The 24,212-nt window shown below is 41.3% G+C and overlaps 1 protein-coding gene and 1 long non-coding RNA gene across 8 annotated transcripts in view; one reads left to right on the top strand and one right to left on the bottom strand.

The window, feature by feature from the left end:
- LOC121290054 overlaps window positions 1-4,566 on the bottom strand; it is a 115,271-nt gene extending 110,705 nt beyond the window's left edge. Inside the window, exon 1 of the long non-coding RNA XR_005945697.1 lies at window positions 4,251-4,566. This is a non-coding gene — a long non-coding RNA (uncharacterized LOC121290054). The remainder of the gene's footprint in view (window positions 1-4,250) is intronic.
- LOC121290006 (G patch domain-containing protein 2-like) overlaps window positions 1-24,212 on the top strand; it is a 287,430-nt gene that overhangs the window by 179,547 nt on the left and 83,671 nt on the right. For 5 of the 7 annotated variants that reach the window (XM_041210147.1, XM_041210129.1, XM_041210139.1 and 2 more), the window contains one exon: window positions 23,816-23,883. The exons of the other annotated variants lie outside the window; for them this stretch is intronic. In XM_041210147.1, the coding sequence (XP_041066081.1) occupies window positions 23,816-23,883 (68 nt within the window). The remainder of the gene's footprint in view (window positions 1-23,815; window positions 23,884-24,212) is intronic. 7 annotated transcript variants of the gene reach the window in all.

Raw genomic sequence — 24,212 nt, 5'->3', positions numbered from 1 at the left:
ATGACACAGGATGACGTCGGGGGGAGCCCCCAACATCATCCCGGCCTATTTAAATTTTCAGGAAGGTGGGAGCACAGCAAAATCAGCTGCGGGCCCGCCGACCTGTCAATGGCCAATTGAGGCCATTGACAGGATCATTGAAACAATTAAAGGACCTGCCCGTCCAACCTTAAGGTTGGTGGGCAAGCCAGGAGCCCCGATGGGCTTTTGAAAAAACATGAAACCTTATCCACCGGCGGGATAAGATTTCATGTAGGGTTTTAAATGGTTTAATAAAGTTTCAGTGTAATTTATGAACATGTCCCATCTCGTGCGACATGTTAAGGATTTTTTTTTCTATTTTAAATGTTTTTAAAAGTGTCAGCGATCTCCCTGAGGTAGCACTTAGCCTCAGGGATATGTGTGCTCTTTCGTGCACATGCGTGAAAGAGTGCACTCTTGTTTTTGGGGAATCCACCCCCCCCCCCCCCCCCCCCCCCCCCCCGCCCGCACAGGAAGCCGGACGTCATGGTGGGCGGGTCTTAATTGGCCTGCCCACGTAAAATGGCGGCGGGACCCGCTTCTCTGGCAAGGTTCGGCTCCCTGGCCGCCGGAGATTGGGACAGGCCCTCCCACCCGGCAGGCAGAAAATTCTGCCCTAAGTCTTTCTACAAATTCAATCCACCTTACGTGCTATTTCCTTTAATAAAAGCTATTGAAATCATTATCACATACAACACATAAACTAAGTTGCAAGGCTTTCAAAACATTTTGACAAGAAAGTTCAATACTTGCATAAGTAGATAAACCCACTGACATTTTTCAAATAAGTAAATGTATGGTTTGATCAAAGGCATTTCTTGTGTTGCCATGTGTAGCAATTTTTAAAGAAAAGTTGGCAAATAGTAGTAGTATATTTTCTACCACTTTACTTTTGAATAATCTACTGTAAATGCTTGTGATACCAAGTTAGAGATATTGGGCCTGAACTTCTGCAGAGTGCCAATCAGAGTCAGATTGCCACTCCACTCCTACTTTCTTATCATGAAATCTATTTGATCCTGTCTCACCCGACCTTCCGACGCAGGCCAGGCAAGAACTGTGCCAGGTAGCGCACTCCTGAGGCCCTCTGTAAAGTGCTGCAGAATTGGACGGAAGGACGCCACAGCCCCTTTTTTTATGGCACTGGCTGCCATAAATCAGGTGAGTTTAAAGGTCCAGCCACTTTCAAGCCAAGTTTCAGAAGGAAGATTTTGTCTGGTAAGTGGTTAAAGTTTGGAGTGGGAGGGTGGGGGACATGGTAATGGTAGGGTGGCAGATTGGCTAGTCGTGAAGAGTGGGAAGCCCGGTCAGCCGGGGAGGTGGGTGTCAGCCATTTGGGGCCTAAGGGAGGTGGGGGTTGTCGACCGTTCGAGTGTTGGTCATTCAGCGGGTAGGGTCGGGATGGGCCTGGGGTTTAATGGGGAGTTGGGGGAATTCCTGTTGCAGGGGGGTAGGGGGACAGTGAGTGGGAGGGGAGGGTGGGAGGAGTCCCATGAGACTGGGGTGTGGGGGAGCCCTGTGATGGGGGAGGGAGGGGGAGTCCTATGGGAGAGGAGTAGTAGGGGGGTAAGGGTGTCCTCTGGGGGTTTGTGGGTATGGGTGGAGTGCCATGGGGGATCACTGTGTGTCTGTGCAATAGTTACCCAGAAACTAGAAGTGGTTTTAATTCTTCTAACTTTTTCTGGGCATTTATTGATGTAACACGTTTAAATCACTATTTTCTGATGATTCCCAGTACAGGGTAATTGTCCATGGGAAGTTTGCACTACCCAAGCAATTGCCATGCAATCCTTATCTGGGAATTTCCCAGCGTGTCTTTGGGGTACCCTCCAGTTACACTGCCCTGGAGCTCAGAAGTTATGCCCCGTAGAATCAAAAAATGTGAGTGAACTAAATTGACATACATATTAATATTAGAAGCTGAAATGATGCAATTGCTGTTTGACTACATCTGCTGAAGATAATTCAGCTTCTTCATACCTAACAATCTGTGGTTTTAACAGGACAGGCGCTTTTTTAATCAATGCACTGTCTTTTCAATGTCATTTTTAAATTATAAAGTGATCACCATTTGGGGCCTGATTTACATCATGGACGCAGGGTTGGGAGATTTTCCAGCATCATGATCCCGCTTCCTGACAAGCAGTGCCCACCAATACTGTTTTTATTGTTTAAATTCAGGGATGGGCTGGAATTGGGCAGCAGGCCAGAGGCAAAGACAGAAGTGGACAATGCCAAAGCAGCCAGTTTAAAAGGCCTGCCCCTGTTCACTGAGCATCAGCCCAGTTCTATAAATGAGTGTCAGGTCCACTAACCCTCATGCCACTCCCACTCCCAGCCCAGCCCAGTCACCCAGTATGCGCTGTTAACAGAACTCATGAGATCTATAATAACAATGGGAAGTTTTTGAGAAGCTCATAAATCTGTCAAAATAAAGAGCTATTACTTGATAATTCATTTTAAAATAATCCTCTTAACAGGTCATAAGCCTGTCAAAATAGCCGAGCTCACATTCTCCCTGATAGCTGTGTCAACAACCCCTGCTGAGTAGAATCCATCAGTGGGATGAAAAGCAGCCAAGTATTCATAATGAGATTTCATTGAGTGATTATATAAATAGCCCCAGCTGAGCTGAATCCATTAGTAGATTTGGAAGTTAGCCAAGTGTTCATAATGAGATCCCATTGAACAACTTTGGAAATAAACCCTCCTAAACAATGTCCTAAGCAGCAAAGTTAAAGCCTTTGAACACAGATGAAGCTCAGCCTTCTGCCAACCTTTGAAACAGCCAAGCTGAACTTCAAGGTAGAAATCAAGCTCTGGGCACATTTCATACCATCAGATATAGATTTCATTATTGTACAAAGTAGAAAAACTCTTTATCCATGGATAATGTACTCTAATGCATCTGAAGACTTTTCCATTTTGGCAGTGCTGTTCATTGTCTTGACAGTAAAATGAATATCTGGTTCATGTTAATCTTTTAGAGGTAACATTTAGTTCTGGGAAGGTTAAGGATTCAATGTAGAAATAGGATAAATGCAGCTAAAGCAGCTTGGAGTCTATTACAATTGAAAGATTGGGGCCATGTTGATTTAAGAGATTAACAGCTAGAAATGTAAGATTATAAAACAGCAGTTGGACTAATTTAGCTGGAGAGCTGGAGATGTGATGTCTACACTGCTTGCAAAGAAGTGCAGCCCAGAGCGATGCTTAGTTTTGGGAGTTAGAGCTAAATTAGTTTAAAAGCATTCAGCAAACCCTGAAAGGCTACGTTGTCATAGAGATGGATGGAGTTTAAGAAGGTTCTCTGGTTTCAATTTATCTGAGTGTTTGACAGCAGGGGAAGGGGATAACAAAAACGTGCTGCTGTTAGCAGCCTCCAGGCAGATAGGGCTCAGAGAAGTCCAGGGGAGCTGGGAAGCTGGTGGTAGGTCGCTGGCTTCATGCCAGATAGTTAGGGCTCAGAGAAGCCTTGAGAGCCATTTACAGCTCAGTGCAATCGGGAGACCGGAGTTCAAAGAATCCCTGGGGCAGTGCCGGTTTAGTGAAGCTAGCAGTCTGAAAGAATTGGAAGTGTACCGGTAATAAGAGGCATGAGTGCAGCTTTGTGACTGTCATAGAACGCAGACTCAGGAGGAGAGATTGAACCATTGGGAGGTGAGCAGTCACTGAGGTAGTCAGAGTTTGAACAGCTTTTAAGGAGATTCAGAAGCTAGATCTTCAAAAATGAAGAGTTGAAAATTCCTACTTAGGAGAGTTGATGAGATTTTGTGACTCACAGTGGGCATTGACGTTAGGTGGTTTGCTGATAATTCTGAGATCTATACTATTTACATCTGCCATTGCTTTATAATTCATGTATCTGTGTTAATTCTGAATGTTAGAGTATAAGATAGATATTGTAAATCGTTTTACTTTCCTGACTTTATATAGTAAAGTTTATTTTGTTTGTTTAAAACCTTGAAATCAAATGGCTTTATTCTCCTAGTGGGTATAGCTGGAATTTCAAACTTTGTCTATTTTAGACAAAAAGTTATTGGTCCATAACCAGATCGTAACAACTGCTTGCCAGTTGTCAGGAGTAACAACCTGGCAAACGCATTATTTAATGGGCGCTTACCTTTTCAAAACAAAGCCCTATATCACTCACTCTATTAAAACACACATAACTTATGATACAGCATTTCATTATTACATATAAAATTGGCAACATCTTTGGAACTTACCTTTGACATGGTTTCTGACTCCACATCAAGGGTCCCCCATGGTTCACGATACTTCATTGCTGGTGTGTTTCACATTGCCTTCCAAAATCTGCCTGACTCCGTGAAAATTGTGGTCAGTCTGAAATACCCACTGGTGCCGGTAATGTCAGGACATCAACTGGCAGGCTTCCAACATGCACCCTTATCCCACACTGCTGAGAATTGCTGGTGCTAGGAATGGGGGTGGGAATCCCAGATTCAGGTCCTGCCCACCATTTTTTAAACCTACCTGACACATTTCAGATCCTGTGTTGGGATGAGAATATTCAGCCTTTGGTGTCTTCTGGAATTAAGAGCAGAAACTTTGAATGAACATGCTTCTTTTATAATGTAATGAATGAGTTGAAATACTGAGCTTATCATTCAATACTAAAGTAGCATTTAAGATGTTATGAAGGTCCAAAATCATATGGTCCCACTTCAGGATCCTTCAGGAATGTTTTAACTAATCTGAAGCACAAATTTCTAACTATTATAGGTAATATTTTTAGTAAAGTTAAAGCTGTTGTCCTTTGTGTACTTACATAGTTTTCTTAACTATTGGAAGGTATCATAGTGCTTGTACATAATGCAAGCAATTTTTGCTATTTTACTTAGGGCAGAAAATCCCCCCATCAAGGGGGTTATGTGGTGGCGGGTGAGGGCGGACGCGAACCCAATCGGGGGCCGCACCGCCATTTTATGTGGGCAGGGCAATTAAGGCCCACCCAGCATGACACTCGCCCGGAAGCACTGAGCATTCCCTGTGCGGGCGGGGGGGGGGGGATTCCCTGCGTCGGGGCCTGCGTTCTTTCACGTATATGCGCAGAAATCTCCCTTGGTGCAGAGGTGCCTCAGGGAGATTTGTTTAAGTTTTAAACATCCAAATAAAGAAATTAAAAACTTTTAAAACATATCCCTCCATGTGACAGTGTCACATGAGGTGGGACATGTCAATGAGTTTTTTAAAAAGTTTTTATTGAATTTTTAAACGCTCCATGAAACCTCATCCCGCCCATAGATAAGGTTCCATGAAAAATGCCAAGGCCGCCTGGGCTCTTCGCCTGCCCACTCACCTTAAGGTTGGATGGGCAGCTCATTTAATTATTTCAATTAGTTTTTTAACAGGCCTTAATAGGCCTTTGACAGTTCGATGGGCGCGCAGCTGAATCGGCTGCACACCTGCCGAACTGAAAATCTAAATGACGCATGGTGACGTTGGGACACCCGCCTGACAGCACCAGGCATCATTTTATGCGTTGCCGAGCAGGCCCCGCCCCCACTTGCCGATCCGAAAGTTCTACCCTTTGTGTACTTGGCTTTGCAGTACAGTTTTGTCTTTGAAAAAATAAGTCCATTACTTCATTTTAAATAATGTTTATAGACGAATTTTAGCTGGACAAGAATTCCTAAGACACTCTAAGAACAAGAGATGGCTGTTTTAGTGGAAGAATAGAAGGCGATGAGCTGCGAACAGGAATTTTCTTAACACCCAGAGCAAAATGGAGATGTAAAAATAATTTTTTATAGTTGATGTTCCGGTTAAAAGAAAACAGAATAATGCAGATATCTTCACTATTATTGTTTCATGACTGATACCTAAGTTAGCTAGAGCAATTTTTTAGGAAAATAACAGGAGCTTATTTTGTATCAGGAATGTCATATCCCAGTGGTGTAGTCTGTGATGAGAGGTTATCTTACATGTCAGCCAGAGAAATCTGTAACTAGGTTTGAACCTGCCCAATATGGCCATCGTTCTAAATTGACTTTGTTAAATTTGTGAGAGTATAAAACAAATCGTGCAATGTGGTTTTAAGTTTGTAATTATTATCTGACTATATCATCTAAACCCATAAAATACTGAAATTCACCAGTAATTCAAATAATGAATAACAATTTCTAATAAGAATCCATTTCACACTGTGCTCACTGTATTTGTGACCTCTTTAAATTTTAAAGTACATAATTTTGAAACTACCATATGACTTTGTCCCCTTTAATTTAATTCAATCATAGAAGTAATGAAGTATTATTTTTATTGATGGCAATATTTTACCACTCTGAGTTGGAAAAATCATCTCTTGTAATGTTTAGTTGTTAGTCAAATTGAACTTTTTGCTATGTGTTAAAGCAGAAATGAAATACCTTCAAGTCAGTTAGATGATTCATTTGGAAAGGTAAACAGAAATTGAAAAATCCTGATATGATTTAATTCCATAAAGTGCATTATTTGTAACCCAGCATCAATTTAGTGTTTATTTAAAAATGTGGAAGCATTATAAATATTGCAAGATCAGTTTACATGTGACAAATAAATATTCTGTTTATTCCACTCCTATTGTGTGACTTGTAAAAAGCGAAATAAAATCACAGTTCTTGCATTTCTGTGCTTTTCTTTGTGACTCAAACGTATTTGGTCACAATATTCAAAAATATTCAATCTATTTTGGCACAGATTATAAAAAATATGTGCATTTGCAACTATTATGTAACTCAGTTCTTGGATTTGTTCTTATATGTTAAAAGCGCATTTTTGTTTTAGGACAAAACTGCCATGGGATGTTTTCTTCTCAACTAGCAAAACCAATTTGAATCTAAGTGAGACTGATGACTACTTTGTAAAATAGAGACTGAATGCTAGGATATCAATATATAGGGTTATCTGACTAAAACTGCAGGACAATGGAATGCTGACTTGCAAAACAAAAATACGCACACAATTTGCTAGTCAGCTAGCATTAAATTCAAGCTTTGTATTAAAAATCATTTGACCTGGGGTTTCTGTCAAAATAAATAACAGAGAGTAGAATCTTGTGCCCTCACCCGTGGGGAGTTTAGTGGCGGGGGAGCATTTAATCAAGTGGCAGTGTGGCGGGTGGGGACACTGCCACCTTCTCACCTCCACCTCAATTAAATCCATGGCGGGAAGGCCCAGGGAAACTTTCCTGACCCGCTGCCAATTGAGGCCCACCACCTGTGGCATTAACCCAGCGCTGGTACTAACTTGATGGCATACTGCATGGCAAGCAAACCCATGTGAACCCTGCTGGTTCCCAGGGGGAGGTCCAGTATTCAAAGGCACTCAGTGTCTGATTGGGAGACCTGGCAGTGGGAAGGGGTTCACTGTGAGGCAGCCACCTACCCTTGCAGCGGATGACCCTCACCCTGCAATCCCTTCTCCCACCGTTTCTCACCCCTAGCCTGGGATCCAAATCCTCGTCTTGGGTAGGTGTGGTATCAGCTGCAGCCACTACCCCCCGATGACGCTGCTAATCAATAGAGCTTCCGGCCTCTGATTGCCTAGCGGCGACAGGACTTCTGCTCTCCTGGGGAAGGACCACTGCTTGCCTCTGAAGTGCCTGAGTGGAACAAGATTTGACAGGCCTTCCCTAAAAGAGGCAATGCAGGGCTCTTGCCAGCTCTCCAGCTGGTTGATAAAGACACCCATCACCTCCACAAGATTCTGTTCACAGTATCTTTATGCATTTTTTAAATGTTAATGGCACTCATGGATTTTTTAAAATTTATTCTAGTATGGCACTGTAATATTGGTCCAGTGGATTGTTCTATTTCAGTACATTTTCCATCTATAGCTTCACTGAAGCTAATTTTGAAGTAAATGATTCGTGATGAATAGCATGTCTCCTGCCAGCTGGAAAAAAAGGCTTCAACCCTATTGATTTCCTCACCTTTTTCACCCTTCCCCCCCCCCGCTTTTTCAATATCAAATGTTATTGCACATTACTAATTTTATTTAAGAAATTGACATGGATCTTTTTAAACAGAAGGACAAAATGAAAAGCCAGATTTATACTTACTTTTAAAATGTTGTAAGCTCACACATGCACTGAAAATTATGAATCTCGTGTTGATAATCAGTGCAAGCAATGAATGCTGGTGCTAGAAAAATAAATAATTTTGGTTGGTAAAGCTGACTGATGTTAGTCACAGAATTGTACAGTTATTTTCTGGACAAAACCATCTCCCTTCACTTGAGAGAACTCCAGTAACAGTAACAGATTGCAAACTTTAATGATCACAGGGCCACAGCAATTACAGCATATCTGTTCACCTCTACACCTCAGGATGTGCTTCACCAAACAGAAACATTGGCTTAAAAGGTAGATTATGGAATGATACTATTAAAATACCACCTTTACATGCAGCCTCCAGATTTCAAATGAAATTATTACAAATGCAGCAAAACCTTTTGTAAATTGATTTTCAGCAAAACTCCTCTTAGGCTGTCTATTTATGTCAAACTATGCTTACTGTTAAGAGTCCATTTGTACATGCATTGTGGTATGACAAAAACAGTTTTGCATGAATTTTATCTCTTTTTTAAGCATACATAACACGAGTAGAAAAATATTCAGAAAACTAGTGGCATGAGGAACATTTGCACAATGTGGTGATATTTCAGTGCTTTGCACAGAGAAGCTATCCACATCCATGTTTGCCCGCTTGGTAAACTATTGATCTCTGAACTGCCAAGCAAAGGCAAAAAACATCCCTCCTGAGCATAGTGGGAGAACTAGAAGCACAAACCAATCTTGGTCAACCTTAGATACCTTTTGTGGGCAATTACAATTTTGTTGGTTGAAGCCTGTGACTGGGTTCCTTGCCATCACCCCCTGCCGCTTCTGCCCGTGATCAGTGTATTGCCTTAGGAATGAGCCATGTAAGAGAGGGATAACAAAAAATAGTAAATACTGTAAAAAGAAGAAACATTTGCATGACAGCTAGTTCTTATACCATTTGGTGGTGATGGCATGTTACAGATCACTTAGAGTCTGAGCTGCTGGGGCTACATGCACTTTTTACATGCATATCGTAATCTGGAGCTATGGATAGTGATGATGGTAAAGGCTTCAACTTTCTTTCTATTACAAGACCAACCGGGAATCTCTCCCACTCTTGCCAGCTGCCATTGTGTTAGAAGGATTTTCAGGTTGATAATCAACCTGTTGGCTATGTTATGAATGCACCTTTCTTGGCCATCAGGTCTTGGGGTGGCACTCACATTTGGAGCTTCTGACTCAGAGGCAAGGACGCTGCCCACAAGACTTCCCACTTACACCATTTAGTCCTGCTAACAAGACAAAATTTTCAGGATTAATTTGGCATTTAAAAAAAAACCCACTAGCTAACAGTTTAGCAGCACAACTCAGATAACAACCATTTAAGATTTTGGGGTTAACCACACAGCTGCCCCTAACCTGAAAATGCTGTTTCATTGGTAGGTAAAGAATAAATCGCAAACAACATTAGTCTTACTGTTATTTTGAGGGAAAATCTTGCCCCTTGTTAATCCTAGGGGGAGGAAATTTGTTATTGTTGAAGAATGATGCAAGGGCAGTACAGGTATGGACCCAGCACTGCCTGCCCCCAGGAATCAACATAGTCTGCTACCAGTGCTTTGCAAACTAATTTCTAACACCCCCCACCCCACCACCTCACTAGTTTTGTCAATCTGACATCTTCCCAAGCAGAGGGACCAAGCAGCTGCTAATCTAGAGAAAGTTAGAACAACAAATAGCACTAATTCACCTCATAATATACTTACTTATGCTACCTTCCTACCTAAGTGGTATTAAGAGGACTTGCAGGTAAAGTAGCTAAACATTAGAATAATGTACCTTATCCCTAACTATCCTCAGGCAGTTCCAGGTGAGATCAAGCTATTACTAAACCTAAATGTATATTTTGAATGGCTTCAAGTTTAAGGAGGGTAGAATGTGGAAAGCCTGCCAAACGTCTGTTAGAGTAGTCAAGTCTGGAGTAACAAATGCACTGTGAGGGTCTCAGCAGTAGATGAGCTGAGGCGGGACAGAGTCAGGTGATGCTGCGGAGGTGGAAGTGAGCAGTCATGGCAACGTCATGGATACCGAGGTTGCGACCTACCTGGTTCGGCCTCAGCCAGTTGTCAGGGACAGGGATGGAGTTAGTGGTGAGGAAGTGGATTTTGTGGCAGGAACCAAAGACAATGGCTTTAGCCTTTGCAATATTTAATTGGAGGAAAATGCTGCTTATCCAGTACTGCATGTTGCACAAACAGCGAGACAGTTTAAAAACAGTGAGGTTAAAGGGGTGGTGGTGAGAAAAAAGCTGTATGTCATCAGTGTACACAAGGGCTGGTGTGTTTTTGGATGGCGTCTGAAGAGGCAACATATAGATGAAAAATAGGAGAACATGGACACATCCTTCAGGGACATCTGAGGTAACTGTGAGAATGGGAAGAGAAATCATTGATGGTAATTCGCTTGCTATGATTAGATAGATAAATATAGAACCAGGCATGCAAGTGCAGTCCCAACCTGCTGGATGATGGTGGATAGGTATTGGAGAAAGATGATGCCATCAGCTGGGTCAAACGCTGCAGACAGGTCCAGAAGGGATAGTTTGTCTTTGTCACAGTCATATAGGATATCATTTGTGACTTTGATAAGAGCTGTTTTGGTACTGTGATTGGGGTGGAAACCTGATTGGCTGGATTCAAATATGGAGATCCAGGAAAGATAGCATTATTTGGGAGGTGACAACACATTCAAGGACTTCGGAGACGAAAGGGAGTTCGGAAATGGGCAATAGTTTGCATGGAAAGAGGGAGGTCAAGGGTAGTTTTTTAAGGAAGGGGAGTGATGACAGCAGATTTGGAGATGGGGATAGAACTGAGGAGAGAGAATATTCATAATGCCTGCTAATGTGGGAGCCAGGAAGAGAAATTTGGTATCAATAGGAATAGTGCTGGGAGAACAGGAAGTGGGTCTAATGGACAATATGGTTCAGAGAGAGCATGAGGGAAATAGGAGAGAACCTAGAGAAGGAAACAAGTTCAGGGCTAGGGTAGGGGTGGAGAAGCCTTAGAGGAAGCTCAGCCTGGTGGCTATGGGAAAGGAGGGAAGTGGCAGAAGCAGCAGACTGGATGGTCTCAATCTTGGTGATAAAGAAATCCATAGCTCCTCTCAGTATTTGTTGAGGGCGGATGAGACAGAGAAGAGGGACTGAAGAAGCTAGTTTGCAGTAGAGAAAAGATGTCAAGGGTTACCTTGCATTCCAGGATGATCCTAGAATAAAAAGCATTTTTTGCAGACAAGATAGTACTTTAAATGGCCCAGCCTGATGTAGCAGTGAAGTCTGCATCCCATGGACTTGAGAAAGACAAGTTGAGGGCCGTGCCAGGGTGAAAAAGGGTAATGGTTTTAAATGTGGAACAGGGCATCAAAGGTGGAGGTGTGGGTGTGGTTGAGCAGATGGGCAGTTGCAAAAGTATAGTGGTGACCAGATTGGAAAGCAGCAAAGATATCTTAGTGAGAACATTTTTATTGTACTTGGGCAGGCTATAAAGAACTAGGCTTTTTTTTGACAGCTAAAAGGAATGGAACAAGGTGAGATACGCAAAGGAGGAGAAAATGCCAAAGGAGTAAGTGAACAATCAAGATGAGATTTGGTTATGAGAGGCAACCACCATCGTGACAATCTTGATGAGGCAATTGGTGAAAGATATAACCAGGCAGGGATACTTCAGTGCTTTTAGATAAGCCGACAGCTTCAGTTAGGGAGAAGGTGTCACCACCCCTCAGCTAGGTATCCGTCAAGACCATGATGCCGATGCAATCATTCACAATAAGCTCATGGGTTGCAAGTGCTTTGTTCACCATTGAAATGCATATTCTGGAGCGAGATGTAGTGAGGAGCAGTGTAGACCACTGTAAGACATCAAAGCCTATTTTGTGTCTTATGCCAGAAATTACGCAGGGAAAGGTGAATTGAATAAGGAGGAGATTGACAAGATCAGCTACCAGATGGCCCACTGATGAGAAGGTTGGCGAGAGAATGGGATGCGGCAGTTGGGGTTGCTGCTTGTGAGGAGTCAGTGATGAGTTCCTCAAAATAGGCTCTTTGGAGAAAGCCAAGCGGGACAGAGAGGGAAGCTGTAGGCTTATCTAAAAGCAGTCAAGCCAGGGAATTAAAACAGTTAAAATCCTTCACTTTTATTTTCAATTTTCAGATGACGACATAAATGTATGATTGCATTAAGATTGAAGCTAAAATAAAGATGACTTTTTTATGTTTTTAATCATTCTGGAGAACTTGACATTCCACAAATTTAAAATTAGTTTTTCAAGGCCACTAAGGGTGTTTAAGTGATAATTATGAAGTTACTACACCATTAAAAACTCAGTTACACCTCATTCAACAAGGTATAACTTTTTCTTCACTCAGAGGGTGGTGAACCTGTGGAATTTCTACCTCAGAAGGATGTAGAGGCCAAGTCCCTGAATATATTTAAGAAGGAAATAGATAGATTTCTAGACTCTAAAGATGTCAAGGGGTACAGGGAGAGAACAGGAGTATGGTGTTGAGATAGAGGATCAGCCATGATCATATTGAATGGCGGAGCAGGCTCGAAGGGCCGACTTACCTATTCCTGCTTCTATCTTCTATCCACAGTTTTTACAGCAAGAGTAACAGGGTTAGAATTGAGGTTCTCATCAATTCATTATTGCAGAGGAAATAGCAGTTTATGGAGGAGTGTAGATTCACTGACAGCAACTTCTGGATTTTCATGTTATTTTGCGCATGTCCGAATTCCTGAAGCTGCTGTCCATTTTGGTGGAGTAATGATGATGAATGTTGACAGCAAAATCCAGACCTTTAATTACATATACTGTAAATTAAACGTGGTTACAAAAACAGTGCGTTCTGCAGCCCCTGTTTTAACAGTGTTCCTTATCCAACCCTGTTTCTGGATTCCATTGAATACTACTTCGACACCACGGGAGTATGTATCCACACTTAATCCTATTCATAAAAATAGACAATAAAAATGGTACAGACACTTGAGCATTTTCATTACTTGAATAAAATACCATATGTATGTTACAGGGACTGTATTTTTGTAATTCACAACCCTGATTCATTCAGTCATTTAGTAACTCCTTTGTTATGAGGTTAGGTCAGCTCATTGTATACACCAAGGACACATGTTGTATCCTCTTATCAATTATTTTTATGAACAGTATTAGGTCAATTAGGTAGCAAATGACAAACAGCAAACTCATTAAAAACGAGTGCCATTTTAGCAGAATTTCTTCTCTAACCTCATCAGTATATGAATAATGTTAAATGACATCAGTGTTCTGCAGGACATTCTGGTTTGGTAAACACTCTAACCTCCGGCATAAGATACAAAATAGGCTTTGAAGTCTGACAGTGCAGCTTCTACAGATAATTGTTTTAGACAGCAATGCAGCAGCACACCAGTTAAGACACTTGCCTCACAACCCTCTGACCGAAGTCCATTGTCAACTGATGCCTCAAACCACAGTTTCCTAGTTATGAGGAACTTTTCTATGATCTTGATATGGTTTCTATATGGGGCAGTTTCTTACACCAGAATATCTCACTGGGAGATAATATACATGGCAGGTGATAATTCGTTCCCCCTTGGAAGCTGCCTTACTATTGAAAAATAGCCCTCCACCTAGCCCCATTCCGAAGCTCAGTTGGCAGGCAGCCTGTTCCCAGTCCTTTGTCAGTATCGTTTTTTAACTGATACTACAATTATGTTGTCAAATAAGTGAAGTTCAGATCCCCAGAAGCCATTGCTGAAACTGTAAAATGCCCTGATCAGTCTAAAGTGAGCACTGCATGAACCTCTGGACACTAATCATGAAGCCAATACTTAATATTAGAGGGAAGGGGTAAGAGGAATAATTTAATAAACTCAGAATCTTTAGCCTTGAAAAAGAGACATCACAGAAGGCACTTTATCAATGTATATGAAATAACCTGAATAAAGATAGTCAACCTAAAATATTATTTCTGCATGTACCAAGGCAGCAAGATAAGACAACATAATTTGGACCAAGGCAATGCTTTCCATTAAGAAATAGCTATATGCTTTAATGGCAAATGCTGTAGGTTTTGGTATTCCAGAAGGATGAGATAAAAAGAGCTAAGAACCTTCTTTATCTGAATTCATCTTGTTGAAGAGTGAACTCCCCCATTCATTTTTCTTTTCTCCCAATGGGAAAGTGCTTAGAGCTCCTGGCTGGATTCAAAAACTTGTCATGTGGGCAGTGAAGATTTTAAATCGGAAACGATAAATATATGTTTTTAAATACAAACAATCCATTTTAAATGTAACAGGGGCTTTATCCGTTGAAAGCATTTGCACTAGGCAGTTGTGGGGCAGGGATCACACCCACGTGTTCCTGGACTCAGTCCAGTAATCTGTGAAATTGCCAAGTGAAGGCAAAGCATTCCACAGAAGTCAAATCAAAACAACCTTCTGATTTCTTTATTCTTTCATGGGATGTGGACATCACTGGCAACATCAGCATTTATTGCCCATCCCCAATTGTCCCTTGAACTGAGTGACTTGCTGGGCCATTTCTGAGGGTAGTTAAAAGTCACGTGTAGGCCAAACCAGGTAAGGATGGAAGATTTCTTTCCCTAAAGGACATTAGTGTACCTGGTGGGTTTTTACAACAATCATTTATAGTTTCACAGTAACTATTACTGAGACTAGCTTTTAATTCCCGATTTATTAATTGCAATTGATTTGAACCCATGTCCCCATAACATTAGCCTGGGCCTCTGAATTATTATTCCAGTGACGTTACCATTATGCCACCATCTCTCCACAATGAAAGTTCAACTCTGTTTCTCTGCAGAGATGCTACCTGACTTTTTCCAGCATTTTTTTGTTTCTATGTGGAACATAATATTGTGCTGCATTCAAGTGAGTTTAACTAGAAAGCCTCTTCATAGTACATAGGATTGCATTAGATATATGACATGGAAACAAAGCAGTCAGCCCAACCAATCCATGCCGGCGTTTTTGTTCCATTCGAGCCTTCTCCTGTCTTTCCTCATCTAAATCTATCAGTGTAACCCTCTAGTCCATTGTCGCTCATACACTTGTCTAGCCTCCTCTAAAATGCATCCTTGCTATTCAATTCAGCCTCTGCCTATGGTAGCCAGCTCGACATTCTCAACACTCTTTGGGTAAAGAAGTTTCTTTTGAATTTCCTAATGGATTTCTTGGTGACCATTTCATATTGATGGCAGCTAGCTGAGCTCTTCCCCAATAGTAGAAACATTGGCTGGAATTTGCCAGCTCCTTTGACTTTGGGCATTTTGGCGGGTAGGGGGGGAACACTATGACAAGAAGGCTAAAAATCAGTTTTAGGTTGTCGTGAAACCAGTTTGCAATCATCCGCTCCATGCAGCAATGGTGGGCCGCATTTCTTGCTGCCGCACATCAGGAACGTCATTTTAATACATTTGCATATAATTATAAGCTTTGCTGGCCAGAATCATCGCCCCACACCAAAATTACCACCACGTCAATGTGAACAGCATGCTTTACAACTGCCTTTAAAAAGCATGCACCTAGCGACCTGAACTTCAAGGGGAACTCGGAGGGAGTGCATATTGCTCACAAAACATCGCCTGTAGTACATAAAGGAAGAAGTGCTGTGCATTTGTTGGGGGGCAAAGGCAAGTAGTTTTCACCTGGCTGGCTTTCAATGTGGTGCCAGGGCAAGGGCACAAGTGCATGTCAGGTCAGCGGGGTGGGAAGGTGGTTGGGAGTTGGGGGCAATGCAGCACTGACTGAAGGAAGTACTCAAACACATGCCGTGGGGGTGAGGTCAAGGCAGCACAGACTGAAGAAAATACTCGAGCATAAGCCAGGGGGGTGGGGGGGAGGTGGGGTGCAAGGCAGCTCAGACTGAAGGAAGTACTTGAGCACATGCTGGCAGAGGGTTGGAGTGAGGACGGAAGAAGAAGAGAGCAGCGGAGGTGCCTGGCTCGGTAAAGGGAGGAGCACCTCACTCAAGGTGGAGGGGTGGCAGGGCCTGTTGTGCACGCAGCTGAAGATCCACAGCAAACCATTGCTCGTAGGCGCCTCACTAGACCCAGGGTCTATAGATAGCACTTATCATTCCTGCAGATGACCGAGAACCAGTGTCACTGAAGACTGCGGATGACTAGGGAACTGGTTGGTCACATATGCCACCTGTTGCAGGATTTGGCAAACTGGAGACATGGAGGGTATCCACTACCAGCGGTCGTGAAAATAACCATGGAGCTTAATTTTTATGCCTGCTCCTTTCAAGGCTCCACAGATGACCTTGGCAAGCGTCCTTTAGAAGGCCAAGACCTGGTGGGCCCCAGTCTGCTTTCGGTATCCTGCTGTGTGGCTGTGGAACTGGAGCTACTGGGGTCAGAGGAAGAGGGGATTCTGATGGGCCAGACATTCCCAAAGTGACCTGGGTGGATGGCTCCAGGGTGTGCACCTGTTGATCCTTTTCCCTATGGGTACCCCAGGGCCCTGGTTGACTCCTTGAGGAAAAGGGAAAGCTGGAGTAAGATCGAGCTGCCCCTCACCCCTCTCGGGATGACGCTATTGGAGGCCAACTATGGCATCAGTGATGGAGTTCAGCCCACACAGCAGTGCAGGACCGATGTCCTGGACCAAGGTCTGCATGGTGGCTGCCATCCTATCAGTGTTGATGTCGGTGCATTGGCATGCGCTGCTATCACCTCAGATTGAAGGCAGATGGACTGCTCCATTGTGCTTTCCAATCTGAGGGGTGCAGTGGTCATCCCTTCCTGATGTTCCCGAGCTTGCCTTTGCAGCTGCAGCAACTGAGGTATGACCGAGTCCAGAGGCTCCTCATCTGATTCAGACTCAGCAAATGTCTGACCTCCAACAGTCCTCTGAGCACCGGAAACCTGGAAAGTCCCTGCTGCTACCTATTGTGGATTAGGCATTGCGATGTATTCATCAGATTGTGACCTTGAGGCTAATCTAGAACTGAGTCCCACCAAGGTGTGTGTCTCTGCACTGGTGGAGGGTGTGGGTGAGCGCTGTGATGGACTTTCAATTAGGGTGTCATCAGATTCTTCTGAGGTGTCTTCAGGGCTTGAGTAAAGGACATGGCTCATGGACCCCCATGGCTACTTCTCAGATGTGCCTGCAGAAGCAAGGAGAGATAATTAGTGCTTGGCAGGGGACTGCGGCATAGGGGAACTGATTCTCAGTCAGGTTGTCTGATGGATGTTTTACTGCTGGTTCCTCACTTGGTTGAGCCCTGCCAACTTCACCATCAGCACAGTAATGGTCCAGATCGTTGCTGGCCAGCGGATGACTCTATTTTCAAAGTCTGTGAGGACCTTGGTGTCAGGCATTCCTCCACCAATTTGCAACTTCCCCATTTTGTTGTGTGCCAGCTTGTCCTGCATGAAGATGGACAGAGTGTAAGTAGGACACCTGCCAGGCCAGATTAGAAGGATGCCTGGCCTATGTGGCCGTGAGTGGTGCCATGGATGGGATGAGGACACAATCCGCAGGACAGATGAAGGTGTGTGCGAGAGAGTGAATTGTGATGCCCCTTGAACTGGCAATGAGTGAGATCCCTGTGGATGCGTGATGGGTTTGTGAGTGTGTGAATTGAGAGTGATGGGAAGAGTGACTTACCCTCGCGGAACAAAAGAGATCATTCATTCTTCTTCGGCACTGGGTGGATGTCCTTTTGTAGGGCATTGACGCTGACCACTGCTGCCACTGCCTCCCATGCTGGATTGGTGACCTTGCTTGCTGGTCTTCACCCAGAACAGGGCTAGAGGACCTCATGGTGGGCCTCCACTGCATCCTGTAGGCGCCTGAGGGAGGCATCACTAAATTTGGGGGCAGCATGTTTCCTCCCTTTGGCAGCCATGACTTTGCAGCAGTTACCGATCCCTTAGAGAGTCCTAACTCTGTGCAGGGGCACCCTTTAAACATGGTACCCAGATTACAGAAGACCTGGGGTGACGGCGGGACTATTCAGAGGCTGTCCTGCCAGTGATCTGGTGTATTTCCTGGGATTGCATTATTAATGAGATGAGACGAGCAATGAATGGGACGATATGGCGCAAAAACCTGCCATTGCGGCCGGTCGGTAAAACCTTTTTTTACTGTCAGAAACCACACTTTGTTCAAATCTGAGACGATTCCGTCCATTATCCCTGTACCCATTCTTCAAAATCTTCCATAATTTTAAAAACTTCTATTAGATCATCCCTCAACCTTTCTTCAAGAGAGAAGAGACACCGTCTATCCATCCTTTACTGATATGTATACCCTCACATTTCTCGCATCATTCTTGTAAATCTTCTCTGCACCCTCTCCAGTGCCCCCATATCCTTTTTATAATATGGCGGCCAGAGATACACGCAGTACTCTTTAAGTGTGGTCTAACCAAGGTTCAATGCAGTTTTAACATAACTTCCCTACTTTTCAATTCTGTCCCTTTAGAGATAAACCTCGCTTGGTTTGCCTTTTTTTATAATCTTGCGAATTTGTGGCACAACTTTTCGTGATTGGTATATTTGCACTCCAATTTTTTTGTTTGTTTACCCCATCTCGACTCTCACTTTCCAAGTAATAAATTACCTCCCTATTCTTCCTACCCAAAATGTACTACCTCACATTTATCAGTGTAATTTGCTAATTATTTGCCTGTTCTGCAGCTTTATTGATGTCCTTCTGGAATTTGCTGCAGTCCTCCTCAGTATTGACTATCCCCCCCTTCCCCCTCACCACCCTCCACCCACTCCACAAAAACTTGGTGTCATCGGCAAAGTTAGAAGTTGTGTTGTTGATTCCAAAGTTCAGATCCTTTTGGAACACCGCTATACTCACCTTTTGCCACTAGCTACCTTTTACTCCCATTGTTAGTACAGTGTTCAGTATAAACAAAATATGGAATAAGCATTGAATTCCAATGTGGTTCCAGCATATCCAATGCAAAAGTACTATGAGAAAGCACATGGGAAAAATTGTAGATTTCAAAGGGAACCCACCAAAGCATAGAAAAATAAAATCTACACCAATAAAGTTATTACCCTTAAGACCTATATTTTGAAACTCTGCTCAGTCAATGGTAGTTACTAGTTTGCACTTTAATTCTAAAGTGTTGACATGAATAGCAACTGCCAAAATGGAATTACACATGAACAGTAAAAAAGAAAGATCATTAAAATATACTTCAAAGATTTTTTACATGCAGTGTAGCAAAATCATGTCCCAGTTCTTCATTGCAAATGCAATGTTTTTGTACCTGGAAATAATTTATGTAGAATTGAATTTATGAGACAAATCTTGATTTACAGGTACAATGATAAATTGATCAGGGGGATTGATGAGGAAATCATCTCACACAGTAATGAAAGCAGATAAACGATTTCAGCAGGAAAAACATTTACTGGAGTCTGGACAATTGATCTCCTTTGATAAATGTGAAGTTGTGTAGACTTAGAAGCAGTTAAAAATCAGTTTCAGTTGGAATATAAACAGTAGTTTACTCAATCAAATGCATTGACCAATTTCAGACATTCTAACTGAAGTGCATTGTTACTTATTAACCACGAGGGCTGCATGTTTACATATACGTTTTTCTTTTGCTAAACTTTTGAAAACTACAAACGTGAATCTTATGATTAGAACAAGAAACAAATGTTCATTATTTTTCATTCCAATTATTTTACAGTAATGCATATATGCCTGCATTGACATGTCATTAAATATTACTTTTTACCTACTGTTTACATGAAAATAATTCAGGTATATTATAAAATATTTGTAATGTAAATCTTGTATTGCTTCAATGATGCAACATAGTGACCCTTTCCTACAAGTGATTTCTCAATGTGACTTTCCTTATTCCCAGGATACACAGAGAGATCATCAGTACAACCCCACATCAAGACCATAAAGAAATAAGACATAGAGATTTGTCTCATTATCCGTCAACCTAGTTATCCTTTCAGTCATGCTGCAGTGAAATTGCATCATATTTATAAATAAGAAGCAAAGTAAAATGCTATTAAATACAAGAGACTATAAAATGCTTAAACCACACATCCCCCTTAAATGTTGCACAAAGTAAGATGGCTGCTGATTTTTCCAAAACTGCTCTAATCTACCAGTTGAATAAGTAATTCAGTCTGCATATCTACTCAGTATTTTTCTTCTGCCCAATAGTTTACCCATCTCTACTCTGCCCCTCCCCCCTACCACACACAAAAAAACACAGCTAATCTAGTACATTGTTTAGAAATTGACTGAGGCAAGCAAGTCTGAATGATAGCCAACCCACAATAGGGGGACTGACTTGCAGCATTTTACATCTTAATATTCTGGATATAAGCAAATTTATAACTGATATATTGTTGAAGTAAAAAGCATCTAACTTATTTTGCTATTTTATATTGAAGGGTACAATAATCACCGAGAAACTTGAATCTGAAATCAGCTCATAAAATCCTGGTGAAACTCAATTACAATTTCCTCTACACTATATGATAAGAGAAGCAGTCAAGCCTCCCTTTTCATTGAAATTTATTGTTCCTCATAGTGTTGGGATGGTTAACTCAGAGTAGAGGCCTCCTGATTCCCACCCCTTTATTTCTATCATTGAATATCTTCAGCTTGTACTATTGCGTAATAATTCTGGAGGCAAAGTCAATGCTGATATGTTTGAACTATATTGAAACCATTTTTAGTTAATAAGATTTATGTGGCAATGGCTAGCTCATCCCAGAATGTTAATTCATTTTCTATACTTTGTGTAAGCATATTTAACTGCAAAAATAGCATCATAAAATTCCTAATTTTGTTTTTTTTTTGGTTGCCATCTCTACCCACCTCCTCCCCACTCCCCATAATAGAACTCAAATGGTCTAAAGATAACTTCATAGTTTGGCTGCCTCCAATTGTTGATACTAATGCAGGAAACTTATCTCTCCCCCTCACACCACCCCATCATCTCCCCTTTCCCCCATCCAATTTTAGATGTGGATTGAATACAGCTAAATGTTAAAGTCAATTTGTCGTTCTCTGGCCGTACTCATGGTTAGCCAGCAAAGGGTGCTCCTTGTTAATATTCAGTATTGAATTATTATATCTATATTCATTCTCATACTGATAATCTTATAGGTCACAAAACACTTGTATACAGTTATTCAATGGAGAAATGTAATGCATTGCTGTCGTCTAAAAATGAAATGAGTCATGAATGATGGATTAAGAAAATAATTTCTATTTTCATGAATTTGGATTAGAAATAATTTAGACAAGCAAAATAGTACACCCACTTTGGTTGGACAGTAGTTAGAGGCAAAATGATGGCTGTTATTAAACTAGTATACCCATATAGTACAAGCTAGCTTTTAAAGCCTGACATGTCTGAGACAAATAAAAACTATTTTACCTCCTCAAAAGGCAATTGATCACGTATTTATTTATGTAACTGCAGCAGTCCTTGCAATTATATTGATGGTATGATATGATACTGTTGTATGTATACACAACAGTAAATGTATTTCATATATTGTCAGAAAATTAATTTAATGATTGCATTTGTGAAAAAAGACCTTAAAGTAAAATAAAATATACAGTATGGAAAGTACATTTCTGATGAAAAGTCATAGACCTGAAATGTTAACTCTGTTTCTCTCCACAAATGCTGCCTGACCTGCTGAGTATTTCCAGCAATTTTTGTTTCTGTGTTCAATTACCCAGCCTGCTTTTCTGAGCTGGAATGTCAGACTGCCAAGGGAAGTAGTGGTTTCATGTTTAGTTGACTTGATTTGTTCATTAGAATCTTCAGCCTGGTTTAATTATAGAGTTCTGTTGCTGGTAATCCAAAATAGTTCTGGGATAAAGTAAGCTATGCTCAAGTGTGCATTCACTGTACTTCTGTTTTGGCAAGTCCTGTTTTGATAAAGTAGTACTGCAGACCTAAATCATTACTGTAAAATTTACCTCAGGAGCACTGAAGAAAATAGAAAAGTGTAGTTATACCTGCATTATACACAAGTTCTACAATAGTGGGTGAAGTTCTCAGTAGTCATCAGAGATAATATTGAAAATGATCTGTGTACAACTCTTGAACTCTTGGTCAATAGGTTACAACAGTTGTAATTCATTATCTGTATAACATTGGTTAACTTTGGTATATTATCAAGAAGTCAAATTGAAATATATCTTTTAAAAAGTAAAAGCAAAGTTTAAGGTAGAATTATCACTGTAAGGAGAATACCGGTCAGCTTTCTCTCCAACTGCAAAAGTGACATTCACATTAGATTGTTTAATTGTACCTCATCTACTGTGAAGTAAACAGCATTGCACTTCTTTAGCTAGTACTAGTTTTTCTTTATCTCACTGAAGGTAAGAAATCACAGAATTGCCACACAAGGAAAAATATTTTTTAGAATTTGTATCTTTTTAATGATGGCATGTCAGTAAACAGGATTAATCTTGTGTGGAAAAGCCAGTCAATGGTGTGAGCAAGGGAAGCACTGTGCTTCCACATGTTTCATAATATGCAACTGAATAAAAATATCGTGTCCACCATGAGATAATGTGATCATGAACCCCTTAACTCAGCGTGAAACATGCATAGACTGCTTGTCTTGCCTCCGTGGTGTAAAAAATGGATTAATATGTTCCAGTAATACTAGTCAGTGATACGGAATGAAATTTTGCAGATTTTTTTTAATGAAAAGATTCTGGATTTAGGTCATGAGTTTGTTTATTTACTTGGCTAGAAAAAATATTGCTTGCATCTAAAATAGAAATCAGTTTGCAGGTATTCCAGGGTATATGTTATCAACATGAGACATTAGCTTATCAGTATTTTTCCCCACCTCTACTCTGCTGCCCACCCCCCCCCCCTCCCAACCCCACCAATAAAGCAAATGTTAGCTCCGCCACTAGATACACTAAATTACATTTAAAACTAAGAAGATATTTAGTACCATGCAGTTTTGATCCTTATTAAGAAGATACCTGTTTTTTTTTCCAGCTCCAAACCACTATTTTGGGAGAGAAATGGGTCAGATCTAGATTAAGCATCATTTTGAGATCAGCTAGAAGTTATTTCATGAACTGCATGAGTTTTAATTTAATTTAGTTGTGTTTTTAGAAGTAGTAGGTTTGGAAAACTAGCTTAAAATGATACAATGCCTTAAATAGGTATTACCTAGGACTATAGTTCTGTTGCTCTTTACGCGATCTTAGTCAGTATATTTTTGCAGCAACAGAAAATTCAGATTTTCTGATGCATATCAAAGCAGGGTAATCAGATTTAACTGATTCTATTGAAATAAATAAAACCTAATAGACAAATAACTCTCAAGCTATTGGAATTTTTGTCTTGCTGGCTGTTTCTTTAAAAATAAATTTGTTAAATTGAGATTTTTGTATATTTCCTCCAAACATGCAAAATAAGGAATTAAGAAAATTGTTCTTGATGCAAAGTAAATGAGGTAGCAGTAAAAAAAAAATCACAGTTTCCCTTTAGTCAAGCCTTTCGGCTCTACTAGCATATTATATCTTTGTTGACTGCTGGCCTTTTCATTACTAGGATAAATATTCACCTCCATAGGTGGGATGTAGTCTCTCTACAGAAGATCACTGTATCTTTGGCTTTGACAGCTCAACATACATCATGGACTCTTCTAAGCAATTTATTTTCCTTTTCCAGATTAACACTCCTGGGCCAGGCAGTAATGACAGACTTGTCCACTTTTCCCAGGACCCCCATAACCAAGAGTGAGTATCATTTACATCAATAATTCCTCATCATTACCGATGCTCAGACTTATTTGTTATCATTCCTGCTTTGAGACCAGTACCCCAGAGAAGCATGGAGAAGTGTAACTGTTTTTATTTTAAACCAAACAGTACTCAAAGGGAACACATGTTGGAAACACAAATATACGGCCCTCTTGCCAGGCACATATCCAAACTGGGATCATGGGATTGATAATTATATCCTGTAGTATCCATTGAATCAGGGGCAGATTAAGGCATGTAAAACCCATCTTAATATGAGGCAACTGAGTCCAATCATTATATTATCATAAATATTGCATATTGTG

Source organism: Carcharodon carcharias, chromosome 2 (assembly GCF_017639515.1).
Source record: "Carcharodon carcharias isolate sCarCar2 chromosome 2, sCarCar2.pri, whole genome shotgun sequence".
In the NCBI taxonomy this organism is placed as follows: Eukaryota; Metazoa; Chordata; class Chondrichthyes; order Lamniformes; family Lamnidae; genus Carcharodon; species Carcharodon carcharias.
The sequence above is the reverse complement of the archived record's forward strand: the minus strand, read 5'-3'. Positions and strand labels throughout refer to the sequence as shown.